At 53.2% G+C, this 18,145-nt stretch overlaps 1 protein-coding gene across 2 annotated transcripts; it reads left to right on the top strand.

The window, feature by feature from the left end:
* The first annotated feature begins 212 nt into the window (after nt 1–212).
* Nucleotides 213–17,576, top strand: MLYCD (malonyl-CoA decarboxylase). 2 transcript variants are annotated; one of them, XM_082862472.1, is made up of 5 exons: nt 213–775; nt 9,377–9,489; nt 10,376–10,532; nt 13,248–13,400; nt 15,496–17,576. In XM_082862472.1, exons 1-5 carry the CDS (start codon nt 236–238, stop codon nt 16,027–16,029), a joined length of 1,497 nt encoding a protein of 498 aa, XP_082718598.1. In that variant the 5' UTR covers nt 213–235; the 3' UTR covers nt 16,030–17,576. The 2 variants fall into 2 exon arrangements, with proteins under 2 accessions (XP_082718598.1, XP_082718597.1); XM_082862471.1 differs by having other exon boundaries at nt 9,283–9,485.
* Nucleotides 17,577–18,145: the final 569 nt, after the last annotated feature.

The following is an 18,145-nucleotide window of genomic DNA, read 5'->3' as shown; positions in this document are numbered from 1 at the left end:
CTGAAATCGCCACCCGCGCCGTCGCTCGGCCCTCCGATTGGTCGCCTCCCGGGTTACCTTTGGCCACACTTGGCCTCGCGCCGTCCTCCGCCCCGCCCCCGTCGCTCCGCCCTCCGATTGGTCGCCGCCCCGCCCGTCCCCCGGGCTGGGGCAACCGGACTGGCGCGTGCCGGAAGCCGGAAGCGCGGCGGCGGCGGCGGCGTTGGCGTTCCTCAGGCAGCTGTATCCTTGCGCCATGCCAGTCCTTCGGCCGACCGTGTCGGCTGGGCGCCTCCTCCTCCTCTGGCTGCGGCTCCCCTTGCGGCCGCCCGGACCCCGGCTGTCGAGCGGACGGGCGGCGGCGGCCGGCGCCCTGGAGCGGGCCATGGACGAGCTGCTGCACCGTGCGGTGCCCGCGATGCCGGCCTACGGGCTGCGCGAGAAGACGCCGGCGCCGGCGGAGAACCAGTGCGCGGACTTCGTGAGCTTCTACGGCGGCCTGGCAGAGGCGGCCGACCGCGCCGAGCTGCTGGGCCGCCTGGCGCGGGGCTTCGGCGTGGACCACGGCCAGGTGGCCGAGCAGAGCGCCGCCGTGCTCCAGCTGCTCCAGCAGCCGCGGGAGGCGGCCGTGCTCCTGCAGGCAGAGGACCGGCTGCGCTACGCGCTGGAGCCGCGCTACCGCAGCCTCTTCCACCACATCAGCAAGCTGGACGGCGGCGTGCGCTTCCTGGTGCAGCTGCGGGCCGACCTGCTCGAGGCTCAGGCCCTCAAGCTGATGGAGGGACCGCACGTCCGGGTAAGGCCCCGCCCGGGCCGCCCCCGACCCTTGGCGGCTCTCCCCATGTCGTCCTCACCCGCTCCTCAAGCCCCAAGCATTCCACCTTCCCCTGCCTGGAGCCGCGCACACTTCGCCCCGAGTCAGAGCCCCCGAACCCTGTCCCCTTCCTTCCCACGCTTTCCCAGTCCTTGCCTCCCTCTAGGCTCACCTCGCTTGTCTTTATAGAAACTCGGCCCTCGCGTACTTTCAAGGTGACTGTCACGCCTCGTTCCTGATGAGCGTGCTCCATAAAATCTCTTTTTCATTCTTTTACCTGAGAGGTTTCGTCCATGTGGTACACTTGAATGCGGACCGAACCGAGCATCCGGTAACTTTCTGAAGACCTGGATGGGGTCAGTAAAAGTTAGTCGCAGGACCCACTGTGTAAGCCCTTGTCCTAAAAAGTCCTGTGAAACGTACACAGGTGACTAGAACTCGAGGTCGCCACCGTCTAGGAGTCTGGATGCCTTCTATTTTCTCTCTGCCTCATAACTATGACCAGGGTATTTTTACCTTCCTGAGTTCAGCCCTAAAATAGGATTCTAAGTTGACTTCTTGAGGAAATCAGGTGTTTAGCACAGTGAGCTCAGGTTAGATGCAAATAAATAGATTAAGATTTAAATAATGATGACTTGAAAGGTGGCTGATAGTTGAATATAGTCCTTTTATTACTATTGATGTTAAATATGGTGGGACCGCTAACTCGCTCTTTTAGTAAACCAAAAATGCTGTAAACGTTCTGGCCTTCAGAAGGTTAGTAGGTGCAGTTGGCTTTAAAAAGAATTGAACAGTTGAACGATTCCTTTAAGAACTCCTGACACTGGCATAACGGTTTTTATGTTCATTGCCTCAGTCTTGGGGAGGTGATAAGCGTGTCTCCACATGTCGACCTCTCACGTGAGGTCACATGACATGACCAGGCCCTCAGAGCAAATAAGCATGTCTCTGATCATCCACCCACACCCACATTTCCCAGGTTCTTTGCTCTGCACTTTATATCCTCATCACGTTATGTGAGTTATGGTGTCTGTCAGAAACCTTCGTATCTTTCTTGGCTGCGTAGCCCGACGCATAAAGTTGTGTGTAGTTAGGATAGGGTTAATCTCAGGATGATAGCAGCAGCTATGATTTGATAGCTCATAATAGCTGGCTAATCTACAATGCTAAGCATTACCTAGGACCAGTGAGCCTTCAGCTATAAGAGTCACAGGCTGAGAACCTCAGTTGTTTATTGCATTGGCACCACATCAGTCCCGGAATCCCAGTGTGTTGAATCGACCATGTTCCCAACTAAATCCCCAGCTGAATGGCTGAGACCTTGTGTTCCACACACTGTGTGCATACCCATCTGGTTCCTCCCAAGAGAGGCTTGGGTTTCGTCTGCAATCCAAGCGGACCTTTTTTTTTTTCCTCCTTGAAGCGGAGACAGGTGCTCCTGAAAGCCTTCTGAAACTTAATTCTCATTGCATAGGAGGCTTGAGAATTAGGTAGGATGTCTGTCTACCTCATCCAAGGTAGGATGTCTTTTGGGTAGGTGACCTGTCCCCAGATGGAACTCTCCACCCATCCATTCAGCCATTCATCGGCTGTCTGTATGGTACCAGGCGTGCTCAGGCTCTGAGATCACTTGGTCCAGAAGCTTCCCTTCTAGTATGGGAAGAGTTAGGGGCGGGCACGGTATGTGTGAGTGCCTTTCACGCACTTGCCCATTTCATCCTCAGCAAGATGTGGTGACTGTTTGACAGATGAGGTGATTAAAGCTTGTCGAGGCCCAGTGCAGCGCCCAGAGCGCAGAGCTGGTAAGAGCGCCTCCCCCCAAGCCCCGTCTCCACACTCCACGGTGTGTACTTCATCATGGCACCCCAGCTCTCTTAGTTGACAACCTAACTAGATCGAAAATGGGCTTATTCTTTTAGATTTGCCTTTTTCTATAAAACTGAAGGGAAGGTAAGACAGCCCAGCTGATGAATGGCTTTGTTTTATTCACTTTCACTGACTCAGGAGTTTAATATTCTCTAGTTGTGACTGTGTTTATCTTTCCAAGACTTTGTGTAAGTTTCCATCTTACCAGCAACCTCAGCACCCACCTTTTTCTGAAACCTCAGGTCAGTCTCTGCTCTTCTGTCGAAAAATCATCAAACCTTCCGTGGCCAGGAGGATGGCATTCGGTGTCTTTCCTTTGGCATTTTTGCTGCCCACCAGCCATCCTGCGCATTCCCACTCCCCCAGCATTACTCGCTCCCCTCCACGGACCCTCCTCTCCAGCCAAGCCGGCTCCTGGATGGAACGTTCCTGAACCCGCGCCCCTGCGTGATTTCTGTTAGAAAAAGAGCCGCCTGCACTCCCAGCTCGTTTGCTAGGCTTTTGCAGGTGCTCCAGCTCAGGGTGGCCTCACCCGGTTCTGAGCTTCATAGATACGTAATTGTACCACTCAGTTGGATTTGATACATTAACCACAGAATCTGTTGTTTGAAATGTATTTTTCCCCCACAAGTGGATGATCAGCTCCTTGAAAACTGGGACCTTCGTCTTGTGTAGCAAAATGATGAATGAAGCGTGAGATAGACTCCCGGGTGCCCTGCCATCTGGCGAAGTCAGCAGCTAACCACTCCCATTCGTCCTGAGGTCAGACTGCTCCATTCAGAGGTCTGAGCCTGGAACGGAACCTGGAGGCCAGGGAAGGTTTCCGTGCGGCCGAGAGAGAGAGAGAGAGAGAGAGAGAGAGAGAGAGAGAGAGAGAGAGAGAGAGAGAGAGAACCGCCCTTGTCCTGGGGGATTCCTGATGTCACATCCGATTCTGTGAGACATAACTGGACTCGTTTCCTTACTCTTCCCCACACACAAGAGAAGACTCTTGGTTATGAGGTTGAGAAGGGACATCATCAAAGCTCAAAGCTGTGACCCTGAGGCTTGACTTGTGGGAGAGGAGCTGGCCCCAGGGAGATCCAGAGCTGCCAGCAACACCATGTCCTCAGACGTTCAGGGTTCCCTTGTTTTATAGCCAAGGCCGTCCACACACGTAAGGGAAAAACATCACCAACCGAAAGGCACAAAGTCACGTGGAATCAAGATATGGCTCAAGCAGAGGGTGAGTGACCCTAGACTGACCTTGGCCTCTGCGCACGGTCGGGACACGCTGGGTGCAGAAGCCTTTTCAGGTGGCTCCGTCACACCTCTTGCATTTCTCTACCTAGAAATCCTGCCCTTAGCCCGAGTGCCTCTAACCGCTAGCAGCTAAATCTGTCGCTCCCCTTCCCCTTGCTCTTTGTGGCTACGTAAATGTTTTTTTATCCCTATCATTCAAAACATTCAGAGTTGACTTTTTTTAACCCATAGAAATCGTCACTGGGATCTGATACTGTAATTAATCACCACAATCACTTAAGGTGTGTGTGGTCCATCTTGATTCCGTGTTTGTTTCATTCTGGATTTTGCAGCCAAGTTAAAGAGGTGGTTAAAAAGCTAGAGCTTTTCGCTTGTAGGAATCCAGTTGGAAACCACCAGCAGTTTGGCCCTCGAGCTTCAGCGCAGGAGCCTAGGATGCCGCGGGACGCCCAGGAGGCAGGGAGTAGCAGACCTGAGCACCCCTTGCTGTGCACACGGCACCCCATCACACAGGTGTGCTTCTCCCCTGGCCCTTGCTGACCTTGGAGCTGCCAGCTAATGTCAGGTAGATGAGAGCTGCTGTGGGCTCAGGCCTGGGCATTGCCCTGGACTGGACTCAGTGCCCTGCTTCTCCTCACAGCTTCTTGTTTGCTGAATCTCGTGAGCACAGAGGCATCCGTAGAATAACTGGCACGTGTGAGGCCCAAAGGGATGCTGACTGGGCATCTCATACGGAACAGTGGGTACAGCAGAAGACGCACCAGGTGGGGAAGGAAGGCCCCAGTTATGCTGGTTTGAAGCGTGATTTTAGGTGATCGTAGCCACGTCCCTTAACTGTCCTGGGCCAACCAGCTCTGCTGCTGAGGCGATAGTGGTCATTCTGCCCAAGGTCAGCCTGCTTCTCTTCTAGAAATACTGCGGGGCTTGGCTAAAAACACAGTTATGAGTGAGGACAGTTTGTCAAGATCTTGGTCTCTGACCGAGGGCTGTGATGATTGGAAATACGGGAAGAATCCAGAGGCTGACGCTTCTGTTTGAGTGGAGCCCAGCGTGCAGCCCAAGGCGGAAGGCCCGGCAGGGGTAGGTCTCTTTTCTTGGGTATTTTAAATCCGGTGAGGTTTCTCTTCTTATTCTTAATCCTTCCTGATAGGAAATTCAGAGTCGGTATCAAGTCTATTTGCTGGGAAGATGCAAGTGCTGTGTAGAAACTTTTTACAGCCCAGCAGACGTCAGATGTCTGCTGTGGTTTTCAAGATAGCAGATCAGCTGCAGAGAGGATGGACGTTGCTGCCCATCAATTAAAAGGTCGTTAGAAGCCTAAGTGTCTTGGAGGCCAGCCTGGGACTTCTTGATTCATCCCAAGTCTCTACTGCGATGGTCCGTCCCTCTGATGCCACTTTGTAGCAACTCTTGGATTATAATAAGTGAGTTGATCTTAATGGATTTACCCCAAGAAAGGGATTTTAGTTGTTTTCATAATTAAGGAATTTCTAGAAAAGGGACTTGTCAATGTCCTTGAATTCTCTGATCGCAGGACCCCTGCCCCCCACCCCGAGTTTTAATCTTAGGAAATAGAACAGTAAATCAGTCATCCAGTGTTGGGCAGGGGTGGGTAATACCAAATCCACAAAGCAGCTTACTCACACCAGGAAAAGAGACGGTCCCTTTGCTTACAAGACCAAATGCTCTTTTTGTTAAAAATGCTCTTCTCCTCTGTTGAGGTTCCAAGTGAGTTGAGAGGCTTATTATGATGCCTGGACATGTGGCCACAAGTCCGGGTTTGCGTGTTCTTTCCCGAGGCAGGGAAGTGTGGGCTTTGGGCTCTGAGGTGTGAATCCAATCCACCCGTCAGTTGCCCTCCTCAACGAGACGCCCTGTGAACTTGGGTTGTGTGTCCAGCTCCTGAGCGGGGTACACGGTGTGCGGGCAGGCGCGTGCTTCCTGTGTGTGCAGTTTACAGGCTTTTTGTTTTTCTTCAGAGTTATTTCCAAAAGCCCTTTGGGGTTGAAGAGTTCAGTCTCTTACAGATACAATCCCCAGTGAAGCCAAGGGGACTCCCATTCTAAGAGAGGGTCTGGGCACCGTGAGATATTTGTGGGCAGCAGAAGGGAGCTGGCATTTAGGAAACGATGGGCGATTTGAATGTAGATATGACGGTGAGACCTGTGGGAATCTTAACAGAAGCCCGGGCGGAACACTGGAGAAAGGAGCAAACTCGTATCAGGCAGGGTCTCCACGCCGCCGCTGCAGCGCCCAGCCGCGCCACGGTTTGTTGTAAACCTTCTCTGGTGTCTCGTCCCGTTTTGAAGTTAACCTGGTGGTCCTCGTGGTTCTACTAAATTCTGCACTTAGCTAGACTAAGAGATGAACTCATTTGTAGATGGGAGCGTTGTCCCAGCAGTTGTATTTTTGAGTCGTGGGTTGCTGATAAATGATTTCTCAATCACTGAGCATGACGCATACACGATTCCTCTGCCTCCTGCTGTCTGAGATCGGGTAGCCTTGCTGCCCTCGGCACCTAATTCCAGCCTGAACAGCTGCGGTCCAGTTAGCACTGGGCAGTGGAGATGTGTAACCTTTAACCTAGATTCCCGGATCTCGTGTCCAGTGTCCCACGTTATAGCTGTCAGTAGCCCAGAATAGAACGAAGGGACTTGTAGAAGAGGCGCTTCCGTCAGCCAGACCATTCCTTTCATAATCAATACTGAATGAATGCCGAAGGCAGATTTTTCCAACTTGTTCCTATTGTGCGTCTCATAGAGATGCCATAGAGTTCCATGTACATCCTACATGGAACTCGGCTGGTCCGTTCCTAACCTTTCAGTGCAGAGGTTCCCAACCTGGGGAACCTGGTTCGGAACTGAGTTTCAAAGGGCTCCATGAACCCCAGGAAGCTGTGTGCAGAGTTTTATTAATGTGTTTGCATTTTTCTGGGGAGAGTGTCCCCAGTTTTTAGCACATGTGCAAGAGTGTATGAGGACCCCAGGAAGACTGAGAACCACTGTAGTCAGTGCAGGAAATACAGTTTTATAAGGAGCCGTTCTGTGTTGCCTGGTGAGCCATCCCTTCTCCTCCCTTCCTGCTACTTCCTGGTCACTGTTTTCCAGTTTGTCTTCTCTTTTTCATTTGCCATCAATCTGTTAAATCATCTTCCACATGGAGGACCCCACTGATGGCTTTGAGAACCAGAGGACTAAATCAGAAATGACCTCTGCCCTTACAGAGCTGAGAGGCCAGTAGAGGAGACTAGACCATGGGATAAAGAGTTACGAGGGCCGGGCGCGGTGGCGCGCGCCTGTAGTCCCAGCTGCTCCGGAGGCTGAGGCAGGAGGAGCGCTTGAGCCCAGGAGTTCTGGGCTGTAGTGCGCTATGCCGATCGGGTGTCCACACTAAGTTTGGCATCGATATGGTGACCTCCCGGGAGCGGGGGACCACCAGGTTGCCTAAGGAGGGGTGAACCGGCCCAGGTCGGAAACGGAGCAGGTCAAAACTCCCGTGCTGATCAGTAGTGGGATTGCGCCTGTGAATAGCCACTGCACTTCAGCCTGGGCAACATAGCGAGACCCCGTCTCTTAAAAAAAAAGAAGAGTTACGAGGAATTACAGAGATCACATGGTCCAGTCGCCTGTCAACGTGGAAATCCTTTCTAAAACATCTCCACCGTGTTCTTGCCCACCCTGTGCTCATCTCGTCCCGTGGGGAGGGCCGCTGTCTCCCAGGAGGAACTCTGTGGGCAGCCCTGGCTCCTCAGAAGCTCTTCTTTACATGGAGTCTGACTGTGCCTTTCCCCTGTTGGTCCTGGACATGCTCCCTCTCCTTGCCGCCATGGGGCCTCTTGTGTGCCCTAGGCCTTCAGTGTTTGAAGATGGACCTCGCTTCATTCTGAAACCCTTTCTGAGCCACCCACCCCCATGCCTGCAACTTATCCTCAAGTGACAAGGTTCTGAGTCCTTTGACCTTTTACCAGAGATTAAAATGTGAAATAGCCCTATAATAGTTTCATAGCTGTGTACAGTTTTACAGGTGTTTTCCATCATGGTCTTTGCGATTCTTATACAGGGATTCATAAGGTCAGTTCTGTACCAGACATACCGAGATGTTTGCTGTTATTCAATAATAATAACACAGTGTATCTGTTAGTATGCAGTTCATCTATAACTAACAGAGACTCAAAACAGCAGTGGTTTGAATAAGAGAAGTATGTCTTTCATGAAGAAGTCTGGAGGTAGGCAGCGCAGGGCTGGCTCTGCGATGCCCTCAGTTGACCCAGGCTTCTGTTTGTTGCTCTTCCCTGAAAACCTCATCCCCAAAGTTACCTCATGGCCCAAGATGGCTGCTCCAGCTCTAGCCATCACATCGCCTTCCGACCTGCAGAGGGGAGGGCAAAGAAAAAGATGGAAGGACATCTCTTCCGTGCAGTGGGAAGGACAAAGAGAAAGAGCAGCCCTTTGCTGCTCCTGCCATCTTTCAAGGTTCCCAGAAGCTGCTGCAGGATACCTCTGCTTACATCTGAGAAGCCAGAACTCAGTCTCATGATTAGCCCTAGCGGCAGTGCAGACTTTATCCTGAACAGTCACGTGCCCAGGTAAAAAGTGAAGCTTCTGTCGATTTGGGAAAAAGGGACACAGCCATTGAGGAACAACAGCCTTGTCTCTTGCCCTGGACGTCCCCTCCGCTCTGGCTGTCACGAAGCTTACCACTATTACATGGTCAGCAGTCACCACAGACTGAACTGGGATGGTTCTGCCCCTGCATCGTCTCCTCTCCTTTCCTTACCTCTTGTTCTATTCTTGCTTGAAAAGTTGCAGTGCGAATGTATCTCTGATGGTAAAGTTGACTCAAATCATTTTGGGAAGTAGAATAAATATAAGTAAGTGAAATTAGAATAATGTCATCAATTCTAAATGCATGGATTGCCCGACACACTATTATTCTACGGCCCACTCAGGGAGGAAAAAATGCTGCCGATTAAACCGTGACCCGCCATCATTTGAACGGGTGTCCTGACTACCAAGATGTGAAAATAGGAAAACACACACCTTAGAGCTGTCGAAATGTGGGGTCCTCGTTTCTCTTGGGAAACAAGAAAGGGTGTTTCTGGTGAACCAGAGAATATTCCTGAGAGGGTGTTGGAGTTTCCTGCACTGAGACGCCGTTCAGCGTCAGCTTAACATCACGTGTGCAGCTGTGTTCACGGCGGCGAATGTATCGGCACACTTTATTTGATTTGGGCAACTTAGCTCAGGTGGAACCCAGGTGTCTTACAGGTGGAAGGAGGGAGGGAAGACGTAGAGCTGAGTTCGGTCTGTCGTGGCCGAGAGCAGAGCCCGGTGGAGCTGCCTCAGAACAGCCTCATCCTGCCCACTCCTCTTTTGTATCAGGTTTTGGTGTCGAATTCCCTGTGCTGGCAGCGATGCGGGGATGGGCTGGACGTCTTTCCCTCGGAAGGCCAGCGCTCCCCCCTCTCCATTTCAGGAAATGAACGGGGTGCTGAAAAGCATGTTCTCAGAATGGTTTTCTTCCGGGTTCCTGAACCTGGAGCGGGTCACCTGGCGTTCACCGTGCGAAATGCTGCAGAAAATCAGTGAGTAAGTATTTACGACGTTTCCGCTTTTCTTACGTTTCAGCGGAAAGCCAGTCTCCATTCCCGTGTACGTTTTGTTCCAAGCCTGATAAAACCCAAACACAGGATCCACAAAGGTGGCTGTCCTACCAGGTGATGCCGAGACCACGGAGGAGAAAGGGGCACAGGTGGAAGCTGGTCCTCGTGCCAGTGAACCTGCGCTTGGGGTCTCGGTCACGTCCTCATTTAAAGCCCTCAGGCCCGCGTCTCCCCAGCAACCCCATGATCAGAGCTGCCCGGGTTCACTGGACCCAAGCATTGGCATCAGTAACTCAAAAACCGTCTGTCTCAACCAGCTGTGAAAATGTCTCCCTTGGATAAAATCTCCAAATTCACAGTATAGTGCGTGATTCCCACCTTCCCCCGGCGACGGTAAAATGCAGGCTGGCCGACAGTAGCGCGCGGCCACGCCGCATGTGGAAACAAAACAGCGGTGGCCGAGGTCACTGGGCCCATGGAAGCAGCCAGGCGATGCGTGTCCTCAGGCAGCGCGGACTTCAGACTGCGGAGATTCGGGGGAGGCAAGAGACGTAGGATGTCCGGTGACAGGCATCTGGTCAGGTCTCTCTGTTGAAATCTGCCACATACCTGCTCCCCCGGGGCCTGGCAAACGAGTCTTAAGACCGGGGATGAGAGCACAGTTTTGTGTGTTAAACGGTCACCAGTTGTGCTTTCTCTCAGTCAGCGCTGTTTCGCGCTAAGATGATCTTTGAATTTCCCGCAGAGTCCGCTGAAGCTGTATTTAAAGGATTGCTTTGACTTGAGTGAATAGTACGAGTAGGAATCAGCCCCGCGGCTCTTTAACTTGCGATCTGTACTTTTGTCTTGCCCTTTCATCACGTTCTCGTCAGGGCTGAGGCTGTGCATCCCGTTAAAAACTGGGCGGACATGAAACGGCGCGTGGGGCCCTACAGAAGGTGTTACTTCTTCTCTCACTGCTCGACCCCGGGGGAGCCCCTGATCATTTTGCACGTGGCCCTGACCAGTGAGATCTCCAGCAGCATCCAGGTACCTGTGCGCGGTCGATTCAGGACGGGGCAGACGGCCCAGGGTGCCTTAAGTTTTCTGTTAACTTAGTTTTCTCCCCTTTTTGAAAATAAATTGCTTTTCGGCCTTTGTGGATCTTTGCATTAGCTAGATACAGGCTCCAGATCTGCAGCCACAGAGTGGAGACGGGCAGTGTGTGGGCAGTGATGGGACAGGGCAAGCTTTTGCCAGGGTGTGTGGACCTTGGGTTGAGACGTGGTCCAGGCTGTTACGGATGAGGGGGGTACAGGTGCAGGGGCACGGGGATCAACTCTTCAGCATCTAAGTGCCTGTGGGTAGTTTCAAAAGACAGCCGACTGAGAAATTGGAAAGTCGGCTGGGCTGCGTGCCTGACGCGGGCCCAGCGCTCTGCCCGGTGTGGTGATTCCCCCCCAGAGCAAGCTGGGCTTCTCCTCGAGGCGTTGGTGAGTGTCTGAAACACTCAGTCCGGAGGCCCACGGTGGGCAGGGGCTGGGGCTGCAGAGCAGGTCCGTTGAGGGGAAGTGGGCACACCTGGGTCACTGTGGCTTCGGGGTTGGAATGGCCTGTTCGGAGGCTGAGAGGTGATGGCAGACGTCAGGTGGGCGCTGGGCAGCGTCTCCTGGCATCCGAGGGCGGAGGACTCGTCAGCAGGGAGACGTTCCCATAGGATGCTTGTTTGGAGGCGCCTGCACTGTGATGACGCACTAGAAGTTATCACGGCCTCCCTGGGGGCAGTTTGGTAATAACTATTAAAATGTAAAACGTGTGTTCCTTTTGACCTAAAAATTCCACTCTCAGGAATCTATCCCAGGAGAGGCTCAGAGCTGAGAGTTTGGGTGGTTGCCCCCTGCAGCATCGTCTGGAGGTGGGAGTGATAACCCAGGTGCCCACCGGGAGAGGCTGCTGTAGGGAGCGACGGCGTGTGCGTCTGGCCTGTCCTCACACACCCTGCGGTCCCACGTGTGGGCTTAAGTGTGGATTTAGCTTTGTACTTTTGACCTGGCACGTCAACCTTGACTTACTATTGACTGAAGATCCGGGTTCCAGCCTAGCCCATCTGGTGTGACCTTCTGCGTCGCCCGCGCGCGCCCTCCTGTGTGACTGCTCACAGCGCCCTGTGACTCAGGCTTGTTGCCGTTACTGTCCTCACCTTAGACATGGGGACTCCGAGGCTAGGGGGGGACTGCAGAGCTTTGCCCAGGATGATGGAAGAAGTGGGGACGGTGGAGGGCCGGGGTCCCAGCCCTGAGGGCAGGTGCCTTCCGTGTGAGGAGACTCGCGCATCTGGACACATACATGAGAGCCGCGTGTGTACGTGGTTTTGTATGCACACGTACTTATGTGTGTACCTGCCTGGGGCCAATGAGACCGACCTGGAGAGGCGCTCCCCAGAACGTAAACAGTAGGACTGGGTGTTCAGTTCTGGAGTGATTTGTGATTTTTTCTTCATGCATTTATTTCTTGCCTCTTTGATATTATGCATATCTCATTCATATAATCAAAGAAAGGTTCATTTGTTTGGGTTTGGGGGTTTTGTTTTTGAAAACTTTAAAAAAAAGATTTGCTGGAGACAAATTTTGAGTCCAGAACCACGAGATAACCTACAGACTTCTTGAAAAACAAAGGAGGTGATCCAACAAGATGAGGAATGATGGGAAGAGAGCTCCTCCGGAAGCTGCCGGTGCAGGAGAGGCTGGTGGGGCCCCGGATGTCACGGCCTCTGCGTCACTATCCGCCCAACTTTCCTTATGGTGACGGTTCATGGCTTCCCAGGAGTCACAGAAAAGACCCTCCGAGCGTCTGAAGGGGATGAGAGCTGAGGATGTTTCTCCTGAGGGGGGCACGCGCAGGCCCACGCGTCCCATTGGCAATTTAAGGAAGTCTGTGGGCTCCAGACCTCAGCCTGGACTCTGGGCCAGACTCCCCTGCTCCAAGCATCCAGGGTAGCTGGTAGGAGTTTAGAGCAGCATAAGCGTGTCCTTCAGAAGCAGGCTGGCAGGCCTGTGTCCACGCCAACTGCAAGGTCTCCACCACTACTGTCCAGTGGCCCTCAGGATATTAAAGCTCAGAACGCCCCGCACTCACATCTCAGAGCAGATCAAGTCGGACTTGGCTAAGGGACCTCCCAGTACGAGTCATGCTGATTCTTAGATCGCTTCTCGTACGTGTCTGTGCGGGCGTGTGGTTTGACTGTGGAAATATAAGGACGTGACAGAAAACCAAAAAGGTACATAGGAAAAGCATAAAAAGGTACACTTCCTGAAAGAAAACTTAGGTAGGACTGCATCCGGCTTACTGGGAAATGTAAACAGCTAGGATTCAGAGGGGAGGAGGGACGCCTGCAGGACGCAGTGGGCAGCCTGCGCACAGGAGCCGCAGGAAGTGGGCCCCGTGGCCTTGGCAGAGGGCTGGCGTGCTGTCTGGGGGTGTCGCAGGGCAGCAGATTGCACAGAGAGAGAGACCTCCCCTGAGAGAGACCTAGGGGACGTCAGTTGTGATTCAGCGAAGCTTGTGAGAGAATTTCAAAGTGGTAGAAATGATACAACATTGAGCGAACAGCCAGGGAAGTTGCGAGACCACTGCCGCCTCCAGAGAGGTCTCAGAACAGGGTGCTTGCCTCTAGAGCCTGGTCCTTGGGTCGAGGGACCCCCAGGAGGGGTGAGGGCGAGGCGGGTGCATCCACAGCTGCCCATCACCGTCCTTTATGTTTTCCAGACCATCATAGTGAAGGAGAGTCCCACGTCGGAGACGGAGGAGCGGGACAAGATCACCACAGCCGTCCTATACTCGCTGAGCCTGACCCAGCAGGGGCTGCAGGGCGTGGAGCTGGGCGCCTTCCTCATCAAGCGGGTGGTGAAGGAGCTGCAGGTGAGCGAGGCTCGACCCTGACCCCGCCGCACCTCTGTCGGTGCCCCCGCCTTGGGATGGCCCAGCAGTTCTGCCCTCACGTCTGCGGACAGGGTGAAGCTGTTGGGCCGGAGCGATCAGGAGGGGTGGAAGAGTGCCAGGTGCCCCTCGGCACTTCCTAGGAGCCCCGAGACTCATCAGGGGGTGGAAGCGGTGCCGAGGAAAAGGCCCTCAAAGCCAGCTTCTCATGGGCCACAAATCCAGATGCGTCCTGGGGGCGGCGGCTTCTGCAGGGGACCCTGCACCCTGGCTGGCGGGGCAGCTCCTGATGGGCACGTGCTGTCCCGGCATAGTCGCCAGCAGGGCCCCCTTCGCTCCCACTGTCCAGTCCTGGCCGTGCCAACCTCCCTACCCACCCTCGCCCACTCGTGGCCCGGGAGGGAGCATCGAGGTTCGACTTCGACCGGGCAGCTGGAGAGTAAATGCACTGGCACCTGGTTTTTTTTATAATTGCCTTCTCTTGGTTGCCCTGGTAAACACGGAAATGTTCAGGTCCATGCTGGGTTTGGGCTTTTTAAAACTGTCTCATGAGGGGCTGGAGTGAACTCTAATGTGCAGAATCTAATTTTTAGGTAAAATAATTAGATCATGACTAATTGGCGCTGACAGCAGCACTCTCCGCTTCTGGTGGTTTCAACACAGACAGCTGCTGCAGAAGCTCTTCCTCAGAGAATGACAAATAGGGTGGAATTTAAATACTTGCGTGCTTCGTGTTAAATTCACAGTTTTAAGTCTGAGAACTTGGGATTCAGTTGGGTATCAGCTTCGTTAGAATCACTCCCTGCCACTTTTTCCCCAGAGGCGATAAGAAGCACATCTGATTACTCTGAGTTTCTTCTTTTATTTCCTGCTTCTTTGCTGAAGGTGCTCATGCTTGGGGCGAGGGTGGGCGGGTAGCAGGGCTGGTGTGAGGCAGAAAGGCAGTCAGAGGAGGGGCAGACTCCGGGGTCTGGGTGATACAGCAGATTCTGTTTCTGAATCAGGCAGCCCAGGAGCCATCCTGCTGCTGACCTCTTCTCCACGTCTGGGCTGGGAGCCGGAAAGTCACCTGAGAAATCTGGAGGGAAGGGCAGCCCTTCCTCCACAGAGGTGTTCGTGGTGGTTTATGGAGGAGGCACCTTAAATGCCCAGTGAAAAGAACAGGGTTAGGAAAAGTCATGGGATCGTTTTATCTTTTAATATTGTTCTGTCATTAAAGTTACGGTTCTGAATTTTGAGTGACGGTGAGAAAGCGCTCATGATATAAATGCACAAAGCAGGATGAGGATGTAAAATAACTGTCTTGCCCTTGCAAAAGTTGCCTAGAGAAAGACCAGGAGTTATCCTCTATCAGACCTGGAGAGTGTGGTGGTTTCTTTGCTTCCGTCCTAAATTTAAAAAAACTTTTTCTGTAGTGAGCATATATTACATTACATTGCATATATTACATTACATACTGAGTTCTTCGAAATGATCATTGCGATCTCTCTGTAATTTGAACAACAATGATTGAACCGTGTTATCTGATGTGGAGACATAACCGTTACCTCCCCTCCTATCCCATCCTCTGCACCCACTGTGCTATATAGTTGAGCGATCAGTTATTCATTCAACAAACAGAAGACAGTCACTGGGTACTTGTGTGCCAAGCACCAAACCAGGTTCTGTGGCGGCAGCAAAGTCCATGGGAGGGGCCTGTTGGGCTAGAAAGACAAGACCTGTAGTCAGAAGACAGCACCCCACATCGTAGCAGCCCACCCCTCCAATTTCAGGCAGGTCCCCCAACTTGCCGTTGTGGATAGCGGTGCAGATTGGAGACCCCACAGTAAAGGCTTGTCCTGGGGACTCAGGTTGCCTCCAGGACCTGGCACACATCAGATCCTTAATAACTGTTCCTTGAAAGAAGAAGATTCGTGCGCAGCAAATATCACTTTGTAAACCACACAGCAGCACACGGAGGTTAATGATACGTAAGCGAGAAATGAGGAGGTGTTTCTGAATCCGTGACTCACCTGCTGAATTGTGTGTGTGTGTGTTTTCTCCACCTTCCTTTCCTCACCCCAACTGTGCCCTGCAGAAGGAGTTTCCTCACCTGGGGACGTTTGCAAGTCTGTCCCCTATCCCCGGGTTCACCAAGTGGCTTCTGGGGCTGCTGAAGTCAAAAGCAAAGGATCACGGGAGGAATGAACTGTTGACAGATTCCGAGTGTAAAGAAATCTCCAAGATCACGGGCGGTCCCGTGAATGAGACCCTCAAGACCATTCTCAGCAGCAGCGACTGGGTCCAGTCTGAGCAGCTGGTCCGGGCGCTCCAGGCACCCCTGATGCGGCTCTGCGCCTGGTACCTGTACGGGGAGAAGCACCGGGGCTACGCCCTGAACCCCGTGGCCAACTTCCACTTGCAGAACGGGGCCGTGATGTGGCGCATCAACTGGATGGCCGACGTCAGCCTCAAGGGCATCACGGGCTCGTGTGGCCTCATGGTCAATTACCGCTACTTCCTGGAGGACACGGCCACCAACAGGACCACCTACCTCAGCTCCAAGAGCATCAAAGCTTCCGAGCAGGTCCTCAGCCTGGTGGCCCAGTTTCAGAAGAACAGCAAACTCTAGGTCACCTTTGCTGAAGCCAACGTCCCCGGCTTGGGAAAGGATAATTTTCCGAGGGGTTGGGGATGGGGTTATGTACCCAAAGGAGCTTCTAGAGTGAACCAGAGTTGAACTGTGCTCTCTGGCCTGTGGCGGGGTCACACCGGAAGGCCGGGCCCGGACTTTGCACGAGGGAAGATGCGTTACCGCTGCAAGGTAGTGGTGGGTACAGGTAGACGTGGGCTGGGTGGGGATGCTGTGCTCTCTCCAGAAGATTCCATTGTGGCCTTCGGCCTGGCTCCCTGCCCTGGGATGGCCTTCAGAAACCATGGAGACTCTGCCGGCTCTCGACCCAAGGTGGATGGGTCAGCCACTCTGGGACCCGGGCAGGTGGCGCAGGTGAGAACATGTTCCTTCCAGCGTAGAACGTGGTTCAGCCATGATCGTTTTAGCCGTTTCTCTCTGCTGATTGCAAAGGGATAGAGGGCTGTGCTACACTTCACTAGTTAAATTCTGGAGGTCGTGAACGTATGAAAAGGTTTGTGACTTTGCACAGACTTCACTAAGCCAAGTTATTGGACACGAGAGCTCTTGTCGCCTGGGGCTTAAAGTGCATTATAGACTTGACAGTTATAGCGATTCAAGTTCGTGATGAACTCCGTAGCAAAGAACACGTTTGTCCTGTGAAGCATTAAACACGTGGTTACTCACGATCGCATAGTGGTCGTCTTTGAGGTCTGAGACCTCGTTAGCCGTGCCCTTGGTCCCCAGCCAGCCCGTTGGCAGGTTTGATGCTCTGTGAAGCGGGCCTGGAGCGTGTGGCCTGAGGACAGAGGTGATGGCAGAGGTGCTGCTGATTGTGGGTGAGGAGACGGGTGTGAAGTTGAGTCAGGCAGCAGGAAGCAGCCCCCTCCTTCTTGGTTTTGCTTTGAGCTGATGGTGAAGGCCCTCGAGCTCTGCAGGCCTGATGTCACCGCCATCCAGGAGCTTGGAAAAAGTTAAGGCGCCAACTGCTTCCGTGTGGCAGGCGGCCCCTGAGACCGTAGCCCCTGATTCCCACACTGCACGCCTTATCTTTGTTCAGCCTCTTATATGGGAATCTTCAAACAAAATACACAGAAGTGGAGAAAATAGTGTAATGACCCTAGGTACATACCACCCAGCTTCCACAACCATCAGTAATTTTCCATTTTTATCAAAACTTATTTCTTGGACTTCCCTGGTGGCGCAGTGGTTGAGAGTCCGCCTGCCGATGCAGGGGACGCGGGTTCGTGCCCCGGTCCGGGAAGATCCCACGTGCCGCGGAGTGGCTGGGCCCGTGAGCCGTGGCCGCTGAGCCTGCGCGTCCGGAGCCTGTGCTCCGCACCGGGAGAGGCCACAACAGTGAGAGGCCCGCGTACCGCAAAAAAAAAAAAAAAAAAAAAAAAAATTTAAAATGTGTTACATTTAGGTGTTCTGTGAAGACTGGATGATGGATGGTGCCGTGCTCTGAATGTTTATGTCCCACCAATTTACATGTTGAAATCCTAACCCCCAAAGGTGATGGCATTAGGAGGTGGGGCCTCTGGGAGGTGATTAGGTCATGAGGGTGGAGCCCTCCTGAATGGGATTAGTGTCCTTATTATACCTCATGACCTCAGGAAGTTCCCTAGGCAATTCTGCAGCTGAAAGAGGGCCCTCATCCAACCGTGCTGCCCCCCAATCTCAGATTTCCAGCCTCCAGAATTGTCAGCAAGCAGTTTCTGCTGTTCTAAGCCACCCAGTCTGTGGTATTTTGTTACAGCAGCCAGAGTGGACTGAGCTGATGGATACAGATGGCTGGATAAGGACTCCGCACCTCTGTCCACATGGCTGAAGGGAAAGCTTATGACGCTTCCATTACAGTGCACTGGGTTGAAATCCCCCTCACTTCATGTGTGTTACAGGGAACCCCCTTCACTTCCCACACTTACCCTACAAGCCCTAGAAGGGCAGAAGATGGCTGAAACAGCCCAGCCGCCCACTTCCTCTGAGGGATGGTCAGACTGCCCACTTGTGCGTATGCTGTCCTTCTGGCAATGGCAGCCAGGCAGGAGTCAGACAGCAGCTGGCTTTGGAGGCAACAGAAGTTTACTCACGGACCCTCCTCACCTTGCGAATT

The sequence above is a fragment of the Leucopleurus acutus genome (genome assembly GCF_964270905.1).
Source record: "Leucopleurus acutus genome assembly, chromosome: 20".
Taxonomy (NCBI): domain Eukaryota; kingdom Metazoa; phylum Chordata; class Mammalia; order Artiodactyla; family Delphinidae; genus Leucopleurus; species Leucopleurus acutus.
Note: the sequence above shows the minus strand (reverse complement) of the source record. Positions and strands in the feature narration are given on the sequence as shown.

Coding starts and splice junctions, on each gene's coding strand:
- MLYCD (XM_082862471.1), top strand. CDS start 236: ATGCCAGTCCTTCGGCCGACCGTGTCGGCTGGGCGCCTCCTCCTCCTC. Junction 9,486..10,375: donor CGAAATGCTGCAGAAAATCA/GTGAGTAAGTAT, acceptor CGTTCTCGTCAG/GGCTGAGGCTGTGCATCCCG. Junction 10,533..13,247: donor AGATCTCCAGCAGCATCCAG/GTACCTGTGCGC, acceptor TATGTTTTCCAG/ACCATCATAGTGAAGGAGAG.